Source organism: Panthera tigris, chromosome B3, assembly GCF_018350195.1.
Source record: "Panthera tigris isolate Pti1 chromosome B3, P.tigris_Pti1_mat1.1, whole genome shotgun sequence".
NCBI lineage: Eukaryota > Metazoa > Chordata > Mammalia > Carnivora > Felidae > Panthera > Panthera tigris.
In genome coordinates, this window is record NC_056665.1 from 61,111,399 (window position 1) to 61,128,128 (window position 16,730).

General features: G+C 46.0%; 1 protein-coding gene across 9 annotated transcripts in view; it reads right to left on the reverse strand.

The window, feature by feature from the left end:
* The window catches only part of MAPKBP1 (mitogen-activated protein kinase binding protein 1), a 53,918-nt gene that overhangs the window by 22,489 nt on the left and 14,699 nt on the right, over window positions 1–16,730 (reverse strand). For 5 of the 9 annotated variants that reach the window (XM_042989102.1, XM_042989106.1, XM_042989109.1 and 2 more), the window contains one exon: window positions 6,032–6,123. In XM_042989102.1, coding sequence (XP_042845036.1) covers window positions 6,032–6,123 — 92 coding nt within the window. Of the gene's footprint in view, window positions 1–6,031; window positions 6,124–7,965; window positions 8,745–16,730 lie in introns of those variants that run through there. The other 4 variants (XM_042989103.1, XM_042989104.1, XM_042989108.1 and 1 more) reach the window with 3 other exon arrangements.

Consider the following 16,730-nt stretch of genomic DNA (forward strand, 5'->3'; position numbering starts at 1 on the left):
AGGAGACAGTGAGGCCTCAGTCCCCTGGGGCCTCAGCCCGGGAGTCACATGGTGGAGCACCAGTACCAGGTGCTGGGCCCACTGCCCAGCAACTCCTCTGAACCAGAAAGGGCCAAGCCCTCAACACACCCCTCCTCTGGACAGGTTCAAGCCTGCTGCCATCATGAAAAGCCAGGCATTCCCACAGGATCCACCTCCTACCAACCATCCTCCAGAAGGCAGAAATGAAAGAACCGTGGGATGAGCAACGAACACAGCAGCACATGCAGGGAGCAGGACACAGTAGATTCAAGCAGTGACCCTGTGCCTTAAAGTTCTTTCAGACCAGGTAAAATCAGAGGGACAAGAGGTTCTTCAAGGCTAACTCAAATGTCACTCTCTAGCCTTATTTAACATTACAACCTCATACCCTACCCCCATTCCCTATTCCCTTTCACTGCTTACACTTTTTCCAAAGCACTCATCAACCTGTAATATTCTGTAAAGTTAACTTTTTGGGAGGGAAGAGATCTATCTGCATCACTCGATTGCCGGCTCAGTGAAGGAGGTATTTTTGTCTGTTTTGTTTACATCCCCAGGGCCTAGAAGATAGGCACTCAATAAATATTTGTGAATGAGTGAATACATCTTTAAGTCAGTAGCTATCAGATTTCAAAGCCAAGGAATCTCCTGAATAGCAGAACTGAGAACTAGGGACCTGGGGCAGGTGCATGGTTCTCCCCTACCCTAAGCTTTTAGGGCTGACACTTGAGGGCAGCAGTATGATGGTGGAAACAAGAAAACTGGGGTCAGGCAGACCCATCTACTAGCATACTGTGTGATCCTGGGCATATTCCTTAACTTCTCTGAACTTCAGTTTCCTTCAGTTTCATCTGTAAAACAGAAAGAATAATATCTACCTCACGGAATTGCTGTGGAAACTGAAGAAGACAACGGACAGAGTTACCAGCATGGTGCTGCTGTCCGTCTTCTGGAAGGGTACTCTGGTACACCACTAACAAGGAAAGCACTATCCAGGGAGTCAGCACTTACAACAGGAACCCCAATTATGACATCCCATACATGACCTGCTGGGCACTAGTGATTCATTAGGGTCCTCAGCCAGGAATGGAATTATAAACTGTCCCTCTGGAAAATTGTATAGCTTTAATTACTCTAAGAGTTAATGAATGAGGGTGTTTCCGAAGGCATCCTCAGTTATGGTCCTCTTTAGGTACTTGCCATCCAATACCTTCCAAATAAGTAATCCTCTTAGGCCAGGTCATGAGATCCATTGGCATCTCTGTTTCTGGGACATTTTACAAGTCCCTCCTCAAAAACACGAGAAAGGCTTGATGGTAATAACCCAGTGAATAACATGGTTACCTGTGTAGAGCTACCAGTGCATTTCTCTCTACCCAGAGGATTCTAAACATATCCCCTTCTGGAACAAAAGGTAAATCTCCGTGGGCTGCAAGACTCACAAGCCAGGTCAAAATGCAGTGTCTGACCACCTTTCTCTCACTCGTTATGATCTAGCCACCACTGCCACTGCTCAGCTCCTGAAACAAGTGAGTCGATCCCTCCTTTCCCTGGAACCTTTGCACTAGAGATTTCCTCCACCTGGTCCACATTGGTGTCAGATCCTCATGTGTTCATTCGTCTTTGTCATTCAGACAGCAGCTGCATTTTACCTCCCACTGAGTTTTATCCACCCAGTCTTAAAGTAGCCCCTTGTCCGGCCCCATCCCCCGCCACACAAACCACTAATCACTCACTCACTCTCCCTTCCATCACTCAGCTTTACTTTCTTCAGAACATTTACCATCTCTGTGATTCTCTTGCTCATTTATTTGTTTACATGCATATTGTCTGCCTGTCCCTCTTGAACCTAAACCCCACAAAACAGTCACCCTTCCTGTTCTACTCATGGCTATATACCTTGTGCCTGGAATACCACCTGGCCCAGAGCAGGTTTTCAACAAATATCTGCTGAACAAATGAATGAAGGTATCTATGACCAAACCATTTGAGAAGAAGTAAGGGGCCTCAGTTTCAGGTGTGAGACTTACAGAACAACCAGAAGACTGGCAATGAGGAGACTGATGCTTGTGAGTGCCCCTCACACACAAGACTCACATCCACCAGGGCACAAAGTCCAAGCATCTTCTCTCGTGGCCACCTGGTCTCTCCATAGTCCCACACACTCCCTGGCAAACCCCCACTCAGGGCTTGCCACAGACAGTACAAAGGTACTTCTGTGCTCCTTCAGCTGAGATGCCACTAGAACACAGTTCAGGGAGAGATTTTTGTGGTTTCATACCTGGTCCAATGCTTTGGAGCTGGGGACCTCAGCATAACTTCCAATATGGGCTGAGTGAATGGAGGGTCTTCTCAGGAAATATAGGTTTCCCCTCCTCCTCCCCAGTTAAAGCAACCAAGAGTCCTCCTCTGGGCTGCTGGATAGAGCAGGTTATCTTTCCAGGACACCCCCACTTCAGTAGCTGCCCTGCCCAGAGCAGTCACCCAGGCCAGACCCTGAACTTTGGCATTGGCGGTCAAGGGAAAGCCATTCTCAGAACTGACTGGCTCCCACCGTGGCAATGGGGACTATGCTGGGCTCTACAGCCCCTAAATCCTCCACTAGGCCAGAAGGGGCCCAAGTCAACTATGGATGTTCAACTAAACTGAATCCCTCAAAGAGGCTATCTGGGGACCACTTGGCCTCCTGCAGCAGGGGGGCTCGAAGTGTGACAGGTGAAGGGTAGGCTTTCTGTGGAGAGAACAGCAAAGGGAGGAGGACTCTGGAGAAGAGATGCAGCAGCCACTAAAACTGAGGGGTCTCTGCCCAGAGACTTCACCCACCTCTGCCTGACACACATCCCCCTCCACCCCACCCTCTTGGAGCTGTTTCATTTCCTTTCAGAAAACTTTGTTTTGGTTTGATATTTGCCTCTAGGCCTCTGGGAGACTTTTCTGAGCTTTGTTTTTCTTCTTGTTTCTAGGATACCTGAGCAGCTCCTAGAGCAACAAGCACAGTAGGAACTAGAGAGTGGGGGTGGGGTTAGGCTCACCAGCTAGGAAAAGAAGAAGGGAAAGAGCCTGCTTGGCTCACATACACTTTGGTGGCCCCCAGACACCCCAGAGCAGCAACAGGGAGCTCTAGCGCACAGCAAAATGAAAACATTCAAAAAGACGCCATTTACAAAAGGAGAACTTGAAGTTCTAGGAATGTAGAAGGTCAGGGAGTAGATCATGGCACTCACTGCCCAGGGCTGGCCCAAGCCAAGCACACTGAGGGAACCTACTAGATGTCACAGAAGGGAAGCTTCCATACACCACCTGGAAGGCTAATGACTGCCAGGCACACGTGCCAGGCTGGGACCTGCCCACAAACAGAAGCACACATCCTTAAAGGCACCAGGTCTGGAGACAGGGGCATGGGGGAAAGAGGTGGGGAGCAAGCGTCCACAATCCCTAGGGCAGGCACGCGAGGCTCAGCACGTACCAAGCAGCAGCCCAGGTCTTTCCTGCCTACCTCACATCCAGCCCCAGCCCCATCTCCAACAAGAAGGAACCCAGCTTTCCCAGGCAGGGGCAGGCATGGGTGGAATCCCCCTGAGGCAGGCTGCACAGGGTAGGCAGCAACAGAGGTCATTCATCAACTTGCTTCTGGTCAGGGAGAAGGAGGCCAGCTCAGCCTCTACAGAGTAAAGCCAGTGTAGCTCCCACAGCACCCCCACTGCACACATCAAATGCCAAAGGGCCACTCAGGAGAGACACTGGCCCGAGGACTCAGGGACAGAAGTTTCCCTGGCACAGACTGAGATGCCCATAAATTGGGCTCTTCTCATTCGTACGGCAGGCAGACGGCTACACGAAAAGCAACCTTTAAAAATAAGCAGAAAGTCAGATCTTCCCCCACCCCATGCCATTTTAAGATTAAGAGCTCTGTAGTCAGACTACTTGGGTTGAAATCCCAATACAGACAGTCACTAGCTGTGTGACCTTAAGCAAACCGCTTAACATCTCTGTATCTTAGTTTCCTTCTCTAAATGGGATAACAGTATCAACTTTACAGGGTTGCTCTAAGTATTAAATAAAATCATTCCTTGCAAAGTGCTTAACAAAGTGCCTGGCACAGAATAAATTTTCTTTTTTTCCTTTTTTTTTTTTTTTTTTTTTTACTACTGTTTATTTATTTATAAGAGAGAGACAGAGACAGAGTGTGAGCTAGAGAGGGGCAGAGAGAGAGGGAGACACAGAATCCGAAGCAGCCTCCAGGCTCTGTGCTGTCAGCGCAGAGCCTGACACAGGGCTCGAACTCACAAACCACGAGATCATGACCTGAGCCAAAGTTGGACACTTAACTGGCTGAGCCCCCCAGGCGCCCCCAGAATAAGTTCTTGATAAAAGTAGATTTTGGATGAGATGATAAAACTAAGAAAATCACATACTGGTACAAAAACTACAAGAGTTGCTGTGGAAATCACACTGGGAAACTTGGCACTCCCAAGCTGACAGTGGGGGAAGAAAGGGAGACCAGTGTGGCCTTCCCATTTTTGTGCTCCCACGCCTTGCTGGAAGGAACAGGGGTTGACAGAGAGACCCAGAAGCAGCAAAGTTGCCAAGCCTCCAAAAGAAACACTTCTGCAAAAGCCTAAAGAAACTATGGCTGGGGGGTTCCCATCTGCAGGAGCAGAGGAGTAAAAAGGTGGCAAGGGAAAGAACACCAGCCCCAAAACTCCACCTGTATTTCTTCCTTTATTTTTTTAATGTTTATTTCTTTTTGAGAGAGAGAGAGAGTGCAAGCAGGGGAGGAGCAAAGAGAGAGAGGAGGGGGGCAGAGGATCTGAAGCAGGCTCTACGCTGATAGCACAGAGCCCGATGTGGGGCTCGAACTCATGAGCCGTGAAATCATGACCTGAGCCAAAGTTGGATGCTTAACCAAATGAGTCACCCAGGAGGCCGAACCCTACAGCTCTCCCATGGCACTGACATCTCTCCAAGTGATGAGAATGGGCAAATGTTCAAAGCAGTACTTTTCATAAAATAGCCAGAAAGTCAAAACAACCCAAGTGCCCATCAACTGATGAACAGAAAAAATGTGGGACATCCATTCAATGGAATGTTATTCGGCCATAAAAAGACAAAGTACTGATACCTACCATGACATGTATGAACATTAAAAACATTATGCTAAGTTAAAAAAGTCACACAAAGCCAAATATTCTACTTATATGGAATGATTCCACTTATATGAAATATCCAGAACAGGTATATCTATACAGACTCAAAGTAGATTAGCAGTTGTTTAGGACTGCAGGTCTTGGGGGTAAATGGAGAGTGACTGTTAATGAGTATGTAGTCTTTTTGGGGTGATGAAAATATTCTAAAATTGAATGTGGTGATGGTTGCACAACTCTGTAGATAGGCTAAAAAAAAAAAAAAACACTGAATTTTACGCTTTAAATGAGCAAATTGTGTGGTACATTACAACTCAATAAAGCTGTTTTCAAAGGTGACCAGAAGGTAGATATTAAAAATGGTGTTGGGGGGGGCACCTGGGTGGCTCGTCGGTTAAGCGTCCGACTTCGGCTCAGGTCATGATCTCACGGTCCGTGAGTTCGAGCCCCGCATCAGGCTCTGTGCTGACAGCTCAGAGCCTGGAGCCTGTTTCAGATTCTGTGTCTCCCTCTCTCTCTGCTCCTCTCCTGTTCATGCTCTGTCTCTCTCTGTCTCAAAAATAAATAAACGTTAAAAAAAAAATTTTTTTTTAAAAATAAAAATGGTGTTGGGAACTGCGTGTGAGATAAAGTGTGACTCTGTATGTGTGGGTGGATGGCCAAAAAGCACGACAGGATGGCAACAAGGACAACATTCAAAAGAGAGCCTTTACCTGGCCCTGTAACTCCTTTACAAAATTGTACCAAAACAGTAAACCAGGACACGTCTCCCAAAAGATACCAAAAACCCCTGCCCACCCTCACTAGTTTATTAGCAGGGCTTTAAACTCCCATGCAATAAGACTTCTTCCAATGTACTTACTTACCCAGCTGGGTAGGCAACTAAACCGGATCGGGGATCGCAGGCAAGTCCTCTGCCTCCAGACACTGTTATTCCAAGCACCTTCTCCAAGGTCACCTGTTAGAGTAAGACAGAAATGACACATGGCCAGAGCCAAGTTGGGAAGGAGGTACTGAAGGTACCCACGACCGTCCAGCAAATGCCGACTGCTTTCTTCAAGAGAATGGGGCCACTGACTTCTCCAGGTTCTGGTCTGGCCACAGGCCCCTTGATCACATGGGGAACAGCCAGTGTGTACCGAAGGCTTTTAAGAGGGCTCACTCTGTGGGGACCATGGGAAAGAAAATGAAGTGTGAAAGCTCAGCTCATGGCCACAGAGAAACAAGCACTCCCCCAATCCATGAAGGCTCCATTTACAAGATAAAGCCTTGGGTCCCCACACTGGCGTCTCCTGTCTACGAGATTCAGAGGAGGTTACTAATCTTTGTGCCTTGGCAGGCATGAAAGAAAGGCTACTGTCATCCACCAAGAGTCAGAGGAATGTTAGGTAGCAATTAGGTGACTCATAATATCCCTGATCTTTGCATCCCATCGTGTTCTTCCCCTCCATCAGAGAACTGCACCTCCCCCCACCAACATCTGCCAGTTCATTCAGACTATGCGCCTGAGAGACAGAAACATGGCTTAATGCTGTGTTTTACAAAGCACAGATGTTCAGAGTGCTCTAATTATTATTATTAAGCCACAACTCCCACAGAGATGCAAGGGATATACGTGTAAAGTGCTCAGAGATTCTGATAGGACATGGCCACATGGGACATTCACAATCACTCTCACCATCCATACTGTTACCCTACACTGGCTACAGCCCCGGGGCACACACTGGACTAACCTCAATTAGTTCACTGGCCTTTCTGCTAGATGATCCCATGGGAGATTCAGGCTGCCCTGGAGCCTCTTCTCACCCCACCTCACTCTCTGCTACAGAACATCTTGCTTGTCACTCCAGGTCCAGTACCCTCTAGTACTGTCTGGACTCACTGCACTGGCCCTCCCCAGACATGTCCTTGGTCTCTCCATTGACTCAAAGAGATAGGCATCTGAATGCAGAAAGGTCATGTAAACAGGCTAGACTGTGCTCTGCTACAAGTCTCGGAGGCCTTAGGTGGTGTGAACCAGAAACACGTCAGAGGTGTTTATGTCTGTAGCAGGGTGGTCTACTCCTAGTCCAGGGCAGTTTCTAGAGAGGGGAAACCCAGAATCAATTAGGTGGCTTTAGGATCTCTCCTCCTCTCTTATCGTCTCAGCTGGAGAATTCAAAATCCTTCTAGAGGGATGGTATAAATTCTTATCTCCAGGGACCATTTTAGTTTGAATTAGTTGGAAAGAAATTCCCTATGGTGGCCAAAGACCAAAATAAATCTCCTAGGACATTATAGTTAAAACCTATTCCCCAGGAAGGTCCCCAAGAGTCTTCTGTGCTTCCTGGGGATGTGGACCAGCAATTCCAATGCATGTCTACTCACCGAAAGAGGCAGTTTATTCCCAGGGCACTATACCAACCCACAGCCACCTGCCAAGCACCAGACTTGTCAGTTACCATGGGCCTACCTGAAGCACTAAACCTAGTGTGGGATAAATTAACTGTCCCCTACTCTCTGTGTTCTTGGTCATTCGCCCTACCTTATGCCTCCTTCCTCACTTTTTCTCAGCTTCATGATGCCCTGGCACCCAGTCACCTTTCTGAACAGCCTGAGCAGCAGGCAGACTGACTGGAGAGCACAAATACCCCTGGGGAAGTCCAGGGGACACTCAGTTCAGGGCACCACTCCCCATCCTGGCACTGTGCCTCCAGCTAACCCAGAAGGAGGGGTTCTCAGGAACATCCCTGCTGTACCAACTGCCTACAAGACAGAGAGAAGAGAAGAGAGAGAGGAACCCAAGGCTAGCATTACCCACAAAAATGGAAAAGGTCAGCAGAATCAAGTGCAGTGAGCTAAAAGGCTGCTCAACTTCTATTCTCTTCCAGTGAATCATTTTAGGCAAGTCCTTTGGATCCAAATTTGCATCAATCCCTCCTTTATGCCTCAGCTTTCGTCCCAAAGAATCAGACCAGTCTGTTGATTCTCAGCTTTCCTTCCCTCTGACAGGAATTTGGGTAGGTGTTTTGTGGGCAGATGATCCAGCTCCACAGAAGATTCATTCTGAAACTAGCTTGGACTTTTCAACAGCAAGCTAAAGCAGGAAGGAGATGTAAGTTACTCACACCTTTAAGACCAGTGTTGGTCAAATATTTTTGGCCACAAGCCACAGTAAGAAAGACAGTTTATGTTATGGCCCAGTACATAGATACACGTACATGTGTGCATTTGCATAAAAATGAAATCAAAGTTTCACAAAATAATACTCTTATTGCATGTGATATACTTTATTTTCTATTACATTCTATTTCATTACAAAATTATTCTGGTCATGGCCCACTTTATTGATTTCATGACCTACATATGGGCTGGAAGCTCCAGTTGGAGAAACCTGCTACAGACCATCTTTTCCCGCTGGGCCTGGGCTCCAGGCTCTGATCTCTGGCAACTTTGTGTTCCTCACGCACTTTCCTCCTAGGACTCCTGGCAGTGGGACAGACATCCGGGCTAGGAAACCCCATGCGCAGGAGTTTGCCTGGGCTCAAAAGTTGGCTTGCTTTCAAAGGATTTATGGTTTTTGGCTTTTTCTGACTTTCTGAACAACTATCCAAAAACAAAAAGGCAGTTTCCTTTGGCTCTGTCGAGTGGGAGGAGCAGGGGAAAAACATTCAGGGGCATCAGCTGGTTTTTATTTTATGTTCTAACTCAAACCAGCTTCCTGTTTGCAGGGAGGTTTTGGGCTGAACTCCACTTTCAAAGGATTTCAGAGAGTCCAAGGCTCCTGCAGGGCCTCCAACATCTAGGCTTATTTTAAAAGGCCCAGCACAATGGAAATTATAAATGGACTGTCTCCCCGTCATAACCTCCATATCCTCTCCTTCCAAAAAGGTGGCGCAGCTCCCTTCTACCATAACAAATGACAGACCTGGGCGCCCCCTGCAAACACACCACCAGCTAACCACACCCAAGTTCAAGCCAGCTTCCACTGGCTCATGACAGCTGACGGTGCACTTCCTTTCCCACCTCCTCTTTCAGGGACAGCACGTTGACAGCTTGAAATCAACACAGCGGGAGTACTTACACCATGAAAATCAGCAAATTTACAAACCAGGGCTCTTTTTTGTCCCCTCAGAGAGGCTATAAACAGTCAACAAGACACCACTAAGTTCAGGTCACTGTTATCTCTCACTTGGGCTACGGCTATAATTCCCGCGTATTTTCTCCGCTTCAGGCCTTGCCTCCCAGAGTCTTTTTCTCAATATGGCAGGCCACAGTGATTCTTTTAAAATATATGAGATCACGTCATTACTCAGCTCAAAGCCCATGGGCTTCTCATCCTTAAGTTCAAATTCAAATACTTTTACCCTGTTTATAAGACCCTGAATCATCTGGCCTCTGGCTCCCTGTCTGACTTCGTTTCCTTCACCCTCCCCCTCTTCCTCCACCTCAGCCATCCTGGCTGCCTGAAGCACCTCAAGCAGATTCTAGCTTCAGGTTCTGCATATGCTATTCCCTCAATTAAAATGCTCTTCCCTTGCTTGGCTATTCACATAGCTAATTCACGCAGGTCTTTGCTCAAAGGTCTCCTCGTAGGAAAAGACTTTCCAAACTAGCTTTACTGTTATCACTCTATACCTAACTTACCCTGTTTTATCTTCTTCATAGCACTTAGATTCAGGTACAGACCCAACACTGATTATATTTCTGTCCACATACTTACCGTCTGTCTTACTATGCAGATGAGGATGAGCACAAAGGGAGCTTAATGGTACAGGTATTCATTTCTTAAGCTGATGGTGGGCACACATTGTTCATTCTATGATCCCATATGTCTTTATTATATATCTTAAATATTGCATAGTAAATTTTTTTAAGGAGTCTTTTTTTTATGTTTATTCATTTTTTGTTTGTTTGAGAGAGAGAGAGAGAAAGAGCTAGAGTGTGAAGGGGGGCATGGCAGAGAGAGAGGGAGACACAGAATCTGAAGCAGACCCCAGGTTCTGAGCTGTCAGCACAGAGCCCCACGCAGGGCTGAAACCTACGAACCACGAGATCATGACCTGAGCCAAAGTTGGATGCTCAGTCAACTGAGCCACCCAGGTGCCCCACATAGTAAATGTTAAAAAGAGAGAAAAGATAGGGTCTAGGACATGGCATGGGGTTCAGTACCTCACGAGCAACATCATTCTATAATTCACACCCTTGACTTTTCTCCTTATCCTTAAGCAATGGTGTTTTGACACTTACCCAACAATGTTGGGGGAGAGGGTACAAAGAACTCAAGAATATGAGTTTTTGTTTGATTTAGGTTTCTCACTTAAGTGCTTCCAAGACTGCACACTTTTACAATACTCTGACATGCCGCTTCCAGGGGAAGCTTTCAAGAGCCACTGTGTGTATCCCTTCTCCTGACTGCTAAGCATGGCAGCAGGTGATAGGCTAGGGCCCCCTCAGCCTAGGGCCCTGAGTAACTTTAATGAACAAAACCCCTGTGCTGATACACACTGAATATGAGCATGAGCAAGAAATGAGCTATCTGTTAAGTCAGGGAGATTTTTGAGGTGATTTTGTTACCACAGCATGACATAGCCTGGCAATTTTCATACTTTTTGGTCTCATACATTCTTTGGTTTCTTTATACTCTTAGAAATTATCAAGGACCCCAAAGAGCTTTTGTTTGTATCAGTATATTAGAAATTATAATGAAAATATTTTAAAATATTTGTTAACTCATTTTAAAATAATAAATCCATACATGTTAATATTCTTATTAAAAATAACACTATTTTCGGGGCGCCTGGGTGGCTCAGTTGGTTAAGCATCCAACTTCGGCTCAGATCATGATCTCACAGTTCATGAGCTTGACCCCCACATCGGGCTCTGTGCTGACAGCTCACAGCCTGGAGCCTGCTTCTGGTTCTGTGTCTCCCTCTCTCTGCCCCTTCCCCACTTGTGCTCTGTCTCTCTCTGTGTCTCAAAAACGAATGTTAAGAAAAAATAAAAAACACTGTTTTCCAAAACAAGAAAAAAAATTCAGTGAGAAGAGTGGCACTATTTAACATTTTTGCAAATCTCTTTAATGTCTGGTTTAATAGTAAACAGCTGGATTCTCCTATCTACATCTGCATTCAATCGGTTGTGATACGCTATTCTAGGTGAAGATGAAGAAAATCTGGCCTCATTTGAATATGTAACTGGAAAAGGGGGGGAATCCCATAGATCCCCTAAAAGGGGACACCAGGGATTCTAAGACCATACTTTAAGAACCAGTGACCTAGTCCCTCGTGAACACTATAGCATTCTTCCACGTAAGGAAGCAAGCTCACTGGTGTGAGAGTTGCGGCCTCAGCATCACTTCAGAAACAGAGGCAAGGAAGAGCTCCTATGAGAAAATAGCTATCCTCAAAGTCTGGGGTGGGGCCTAAAGTTCTAACAGAAAATTCAGCTATAAACCCTCACAGCCCGAATGCCAGTGAAACACAGCCCAAAAGACACACCAGTCCAGGTAACTGATTATGTCCAGTGACTTGGGATACGACTGCTCCAGGCAGCTGGTACCCTGACACAGCCACACAGTTCTAGGAATATTGCTTCATGCACAAGTAAAAACTCAGAAGAGAGCACTCACGTCATAATCTACAGTGATCTCCTCCACATCCAAAACATAGCCTAGAAGCAGAGAAAATACTCAAGATGCAACCCAGCCTCTGCTTTAGCAGGTAGAGAGTGTTGAGATGGAGGAAAGCCTACACCAACCTGAGACAGGGTGTCATCTGTCCCCAGAAGTGAGGGTGCAGGAAGGTAGAATTACTAGAGATATACTGCAAAGGAGGGCTTGAATGCCCACCACTCCCAGCATGTACTAGGCAGGGCAGTATTGTATCCTCCTGAGAGAAAAAAGGAAAGCAAAATTATCCCTCAACTTAATGAGATAAAGGGATAACTTCATAATAGCCTATTCCCAAGAGACAAGGAAAGCCTAAAGCCAACTGTTTAAGTGCTCTTCTGGCTCTCATTAAAGTAGATGGAAAAAACAGGTGGCTCAGGGGCAATAGACAGGGCAGTCACTCATACTAGATAGAATAAAATTTTCCAATGTGCAGATTGCAACTTATTAATGAGACTCGAAATTGACTGATTTAGTGCGTAATGAATAAACAGAACAGAACACAAAATAGATCCCATGGCATGTAGTAAGGGCAAGTATTGATCATGAAACTTTTGTTTAGGGATGTGTGTGTTCTGGGTCACAATATAAAATGTATTTCTTGGGGCGCCTGGGTAGTTCAGTCGGTTGAGCGTCAGACTCATGATTTTGTCCAGGTCCTGACCGTTGGCCTCCATGTTGAGCATGGAGCCTGCTTAACATTCTCTCTCTACCCCTCTGTTTCTCTCCCCTGCTTGTGCACACGCTCTCTCTCTCTTTAAAAAAAATGTATTTCTTAATGTGGGTCATTCTCAAAAAAGTTTGAAAATCACGAGGATGTTATGGGAGATCCTAAGACGAAGAATACATAGCTTCTACCCTCTACTCTCAAAATCCATTAGGGAAAATATAAAACAATCTGGTATGTGATAAGGGTCATAAGAAAGATTTATATAAAGTGCTCAAACAGGAGGAAAAGGAATGATTTCTGAACAGGAGCAGGGAAGGGAAACAAGGAAGCTTTCTTGGAGGGTGAGATGGTATTTGACCATGGCCTTGCTTGCTGTGAGGGTAGGATCTTGACAGGTGGAAATACAGAGAGAAGGAATTCTCAGTAGAAGAAGCTGCATGAACGAAAGTTTGGCAGAAGGAAATAACAGAGCAGGTGAGCAATGATGAAAGCAGATTGTATTAGGAGAGTAAGTCAGGAGAGGTAGACTGTAACCAGACCAGGAAAGGCCTTGAATGCCAAACTAAGTGGGGTTATCTGTAGGCTCTGGGAAGCCACTGAAGGGTATCAAGCTGGAGACACAATCAAAGCTATGTTTTGGTGATGATGTATATGAGACAATACAGGCAGGAAGCCCAATTAGAAGGCTGTTACAATAGCTCAGATGAGAAGTAATGAGGATCTAGACTAGCATGAAGATAGTGAGAGCAGAAAAGACATGATGGATTAAAAAGTAATAAAGCAAATAGAATTGGCAAGCATGGCCACCACACAACTGTGAAGGAAGAAGACAGAAGACTCAAATTCTGAATCTCAGAGATAGGGAACATGAAAAGAAATGGTGCCAGGATCAGAAAGCAGACCTGGGTCTGGACAAAGGAGGAAGGATGGGAGCCAATGATGTCTATTTTAGACGTGCTAAATCTAAGACACTTGAGGGATATTTAGTAGGAATCACAAACATTCACTTTAGCAACATAAACACGGAATTAAATGCTTGGGAAAGAGATCAGGGCTAGAAATGGGCATCTCAGAAATACTCACATGGAGGTGAAAACCATCATGAAAGTACAAGAGAAGATGGGAAGGGAGAGAGAGCCTAAGGACAGAACCATGGAGAACACCTATCTTTAGAGTAGGGATGCTAGGCAATTAGAGAGAAAGGAGGAGACCCAGGAAGCCAGGGAAGGGAAGAGCTCCCAGAAAAGAGGGGTAATTGATAGAAGTGCCAAAAAGAAGTGGAAGAGGCACAAAAAGGACTCTCCAGACTCTAGAGCCATCTGCGACACGGGTGGCACACAGCACAAAGTCCCAAGAGGCCCAAATCTCTAAACACGTGATCCCAGGAACCCTGGGGCAGGGCCGTCTAAGCTTTTCTACTTGCTCTCTCTCTTTCTCTCTCATCCCTAGATCCGATCAGTCCACAAGAGCTAGAGTAGAGGCACTAGTCAATGGAAGATCCAGTCTGTGGAGCCAAGACAATGGCACTGCTAGAGAAGGGCTTCTTGCTTGAGCCCATGAACTAATGACTGGTTTGGATTTGCTCTTCTTTTCTTAGTGTGAGAGGCCACTACAGGGAGCCTTCGATGGCAAGTCAGCAGCTGCTCCCTTAAGAAAGAGAACTAAGAGGCCAGAGCCACAAAAGACCAGGGTCATCTAGGATTTAGCTGATCTCAAATTGGTAAAGAAACTCCAGCAACTGGGAGGAAGTCGATCTCTGTGTTTGTTGCCATGTTTTGTTGCCACCAATTTCTTTTTTCCTCCTTCTCTCTTTCTCCACTTCTCAATCCCACTAATACAAGTTATAAATACCTGAGTTAGAAGTCATTCCAGCCAAACCATGGGCTTGCTGTTTCTATAAACAAGCATGTCACAGACCTGTCCATGGCAGAGCACTCTCCGCCTTTCCCTCCCTTCCCGCAGGTTAAGAATAACTATGCTTGTCTCTTGCCCACACACTACACTCTAATCTCACAAAGCAGATTCTCAACCAGATTCTGAGAATTGCTGCTTATGTAAAAGCCACAGAGGAAGCCCAAGGCCGACAGGCTTTGTGCAGAGACTTAGCCAGCTGGACGGAGACCCAATGACTAGCCTGGGAAGGGGGGGCGGGGAGGCGGGTATCATGCCCAAGCTCACTCACTCCTGCTCCTTCAGAGTCCAAAGTGCCATCTGGTCAGAGGCAGGAAGGGACACGATGGCCACTCCAAGACTGTAGAACAGATCTTGCCTCTTCACTCTGCTCCTGGTCTCTATCCTGTCTGGCTGATTTGTAGTTCCAATGTCTGTACCACAAAGGCTCCCAGAAACAAATAACTTCCAATATGACAGAAAAACCAGGCTCCCGAGCTTAGAGTTCAGCATTCGTTGGAGCTGAGCCAATTCTCTGGTGCTGGGATTAAAATAGCCTCAGCTTCTAGGAAGGTAAATCTGCCACCGCTTGGGAGGAGGTGACCTCTAGCCATAAACCCCTGAAGACTAGAGAACAAAGGTTCCCAACCCTGGCCTACCAATAGAATTACTCATAGGGTTTAACAGGGTTTTGGTTTTTTTTTCACATATCAATCCTGCCCTATCTCCATCCCTTGCCTCCACAAGATTCTCAATCAATAGATATAGACTTGGGTTTGAGAATCTGCATATTCAAGCTCTCCAAGGGGCTCTAATAATCAGGTAGGGAACTTTTAAATTAAAGCATTTTGCCTTCTTATTTTCAAATTTCAGTCCCTCCTGGGACTAAGGAGGAAACAACGTTTCCGAGTATTTTCACAAGAATAGCCAGACCCGAGGCACTTGGGTGGCTCAATCAATTAAGTGTCTGACTCTTGATTTCAGCTCAGGACATGATCTCACGGGTTTGTGAGATCAATCCGCTGTCAGCACAGAGGCTGCTTGGGATTCTCTCTCCCTCCCTCTCTGCCCATCCCCCACTGGTGTTCACTTGTGCTCACACACGTGTACTCCCTCTCAAAGTAAACAAATAAACATAAAAATAAAAGAATATCCAGACCCATAGGGTGTGAATGGTCTTATGCAGAGACAGGATCTACAGCTGTAAGAGCTATCCTTCAATGAATGTGTACTCTGCGGAAGAACTGTGCTAAGTACTTTACAAGATTGTCTCATTGAATACCCTTGACAAGTTTTTGTTTGTTTGTTTGTTTTTCTTTTAAGTAAGCTCTATGCCCAACATGGGGCTTGAACTCATGACTCCAAGATCAAGAGTTGCATGCTTCAGCCAGCCACCCCATACCCTTGACAACTTTATAAAGGACTAGTATTATATCCATTTTATAGATGAAGGAATCAGGTTAAGTAGTGAGTGCAAGAACCAGGATTTAGATCTAGGTCTGTCTGCCTGGTTCCAGAAACTTTGGTGATCTGAGGAGGAAGTTCAGTTTCTCCAAAACCACCAAAATGGCGCAATCTGTGTGAAAGAGTAAATGAGAAGTCACCATGCCTTTGTGGTAGCATCAGGGACAGGTCTGAGAACCAAGGAAGAAGGCAGAGGGCACAGGATATGCAGAGGGCAATAAGGTCCCCTCCTGCTACCTTTAACATATTTTAAAAAACTAGCCAGTCTTTTTTTTTTTTTTTTTTTTAAGTAGACTCCATGCCCAACGTGGGGCTTGAATTCACAACCTGAGATTGAGAGTTGCATGCTTTACTGACGAAGTCAGCCAGGCATCCCTATAAATTAGCAGGTCTTGGGGCGCCTGGTGGCTCAGTCGGCTAAGCGTCTGACTTCAGCTCAGGTCATGATCTCATGGTTCATGAGTTTGAACCCTGTGTCAGGCTCTGTGCTGACAGCTAGGAGCCTGGAGCCTACTTTGGATTCTGTGTTTCCCTCTCTCTGCCCCTCCCCTGCTTGAGCTCTCTCTCAAAAATAAATAAACATCAAAAAAATTTTTTTAATTAGCGTGTTTTATCAGTAGCCAAAATGGATCTAAAAAATGGGTTATGACCTCTCCTCACTGAATGGTGGCAGAGAAAAAGAAATAGAGGTCTTCCAATGTCAGAGTATCCCACCTGGTCACAGCTTGCTCATGTCCAGCCAGCACTAGAACCTACAGTCAACATGGACAGCTGACACTCACTTCCCAGGCAACGGACATTACAGTATCAGAAGCAGGAGAATCCAATTTCGTATGCAAATGGCGGACAAGGTGAGGGCAGCATCAGACCTCAAATATGAGTTCTGGAAACC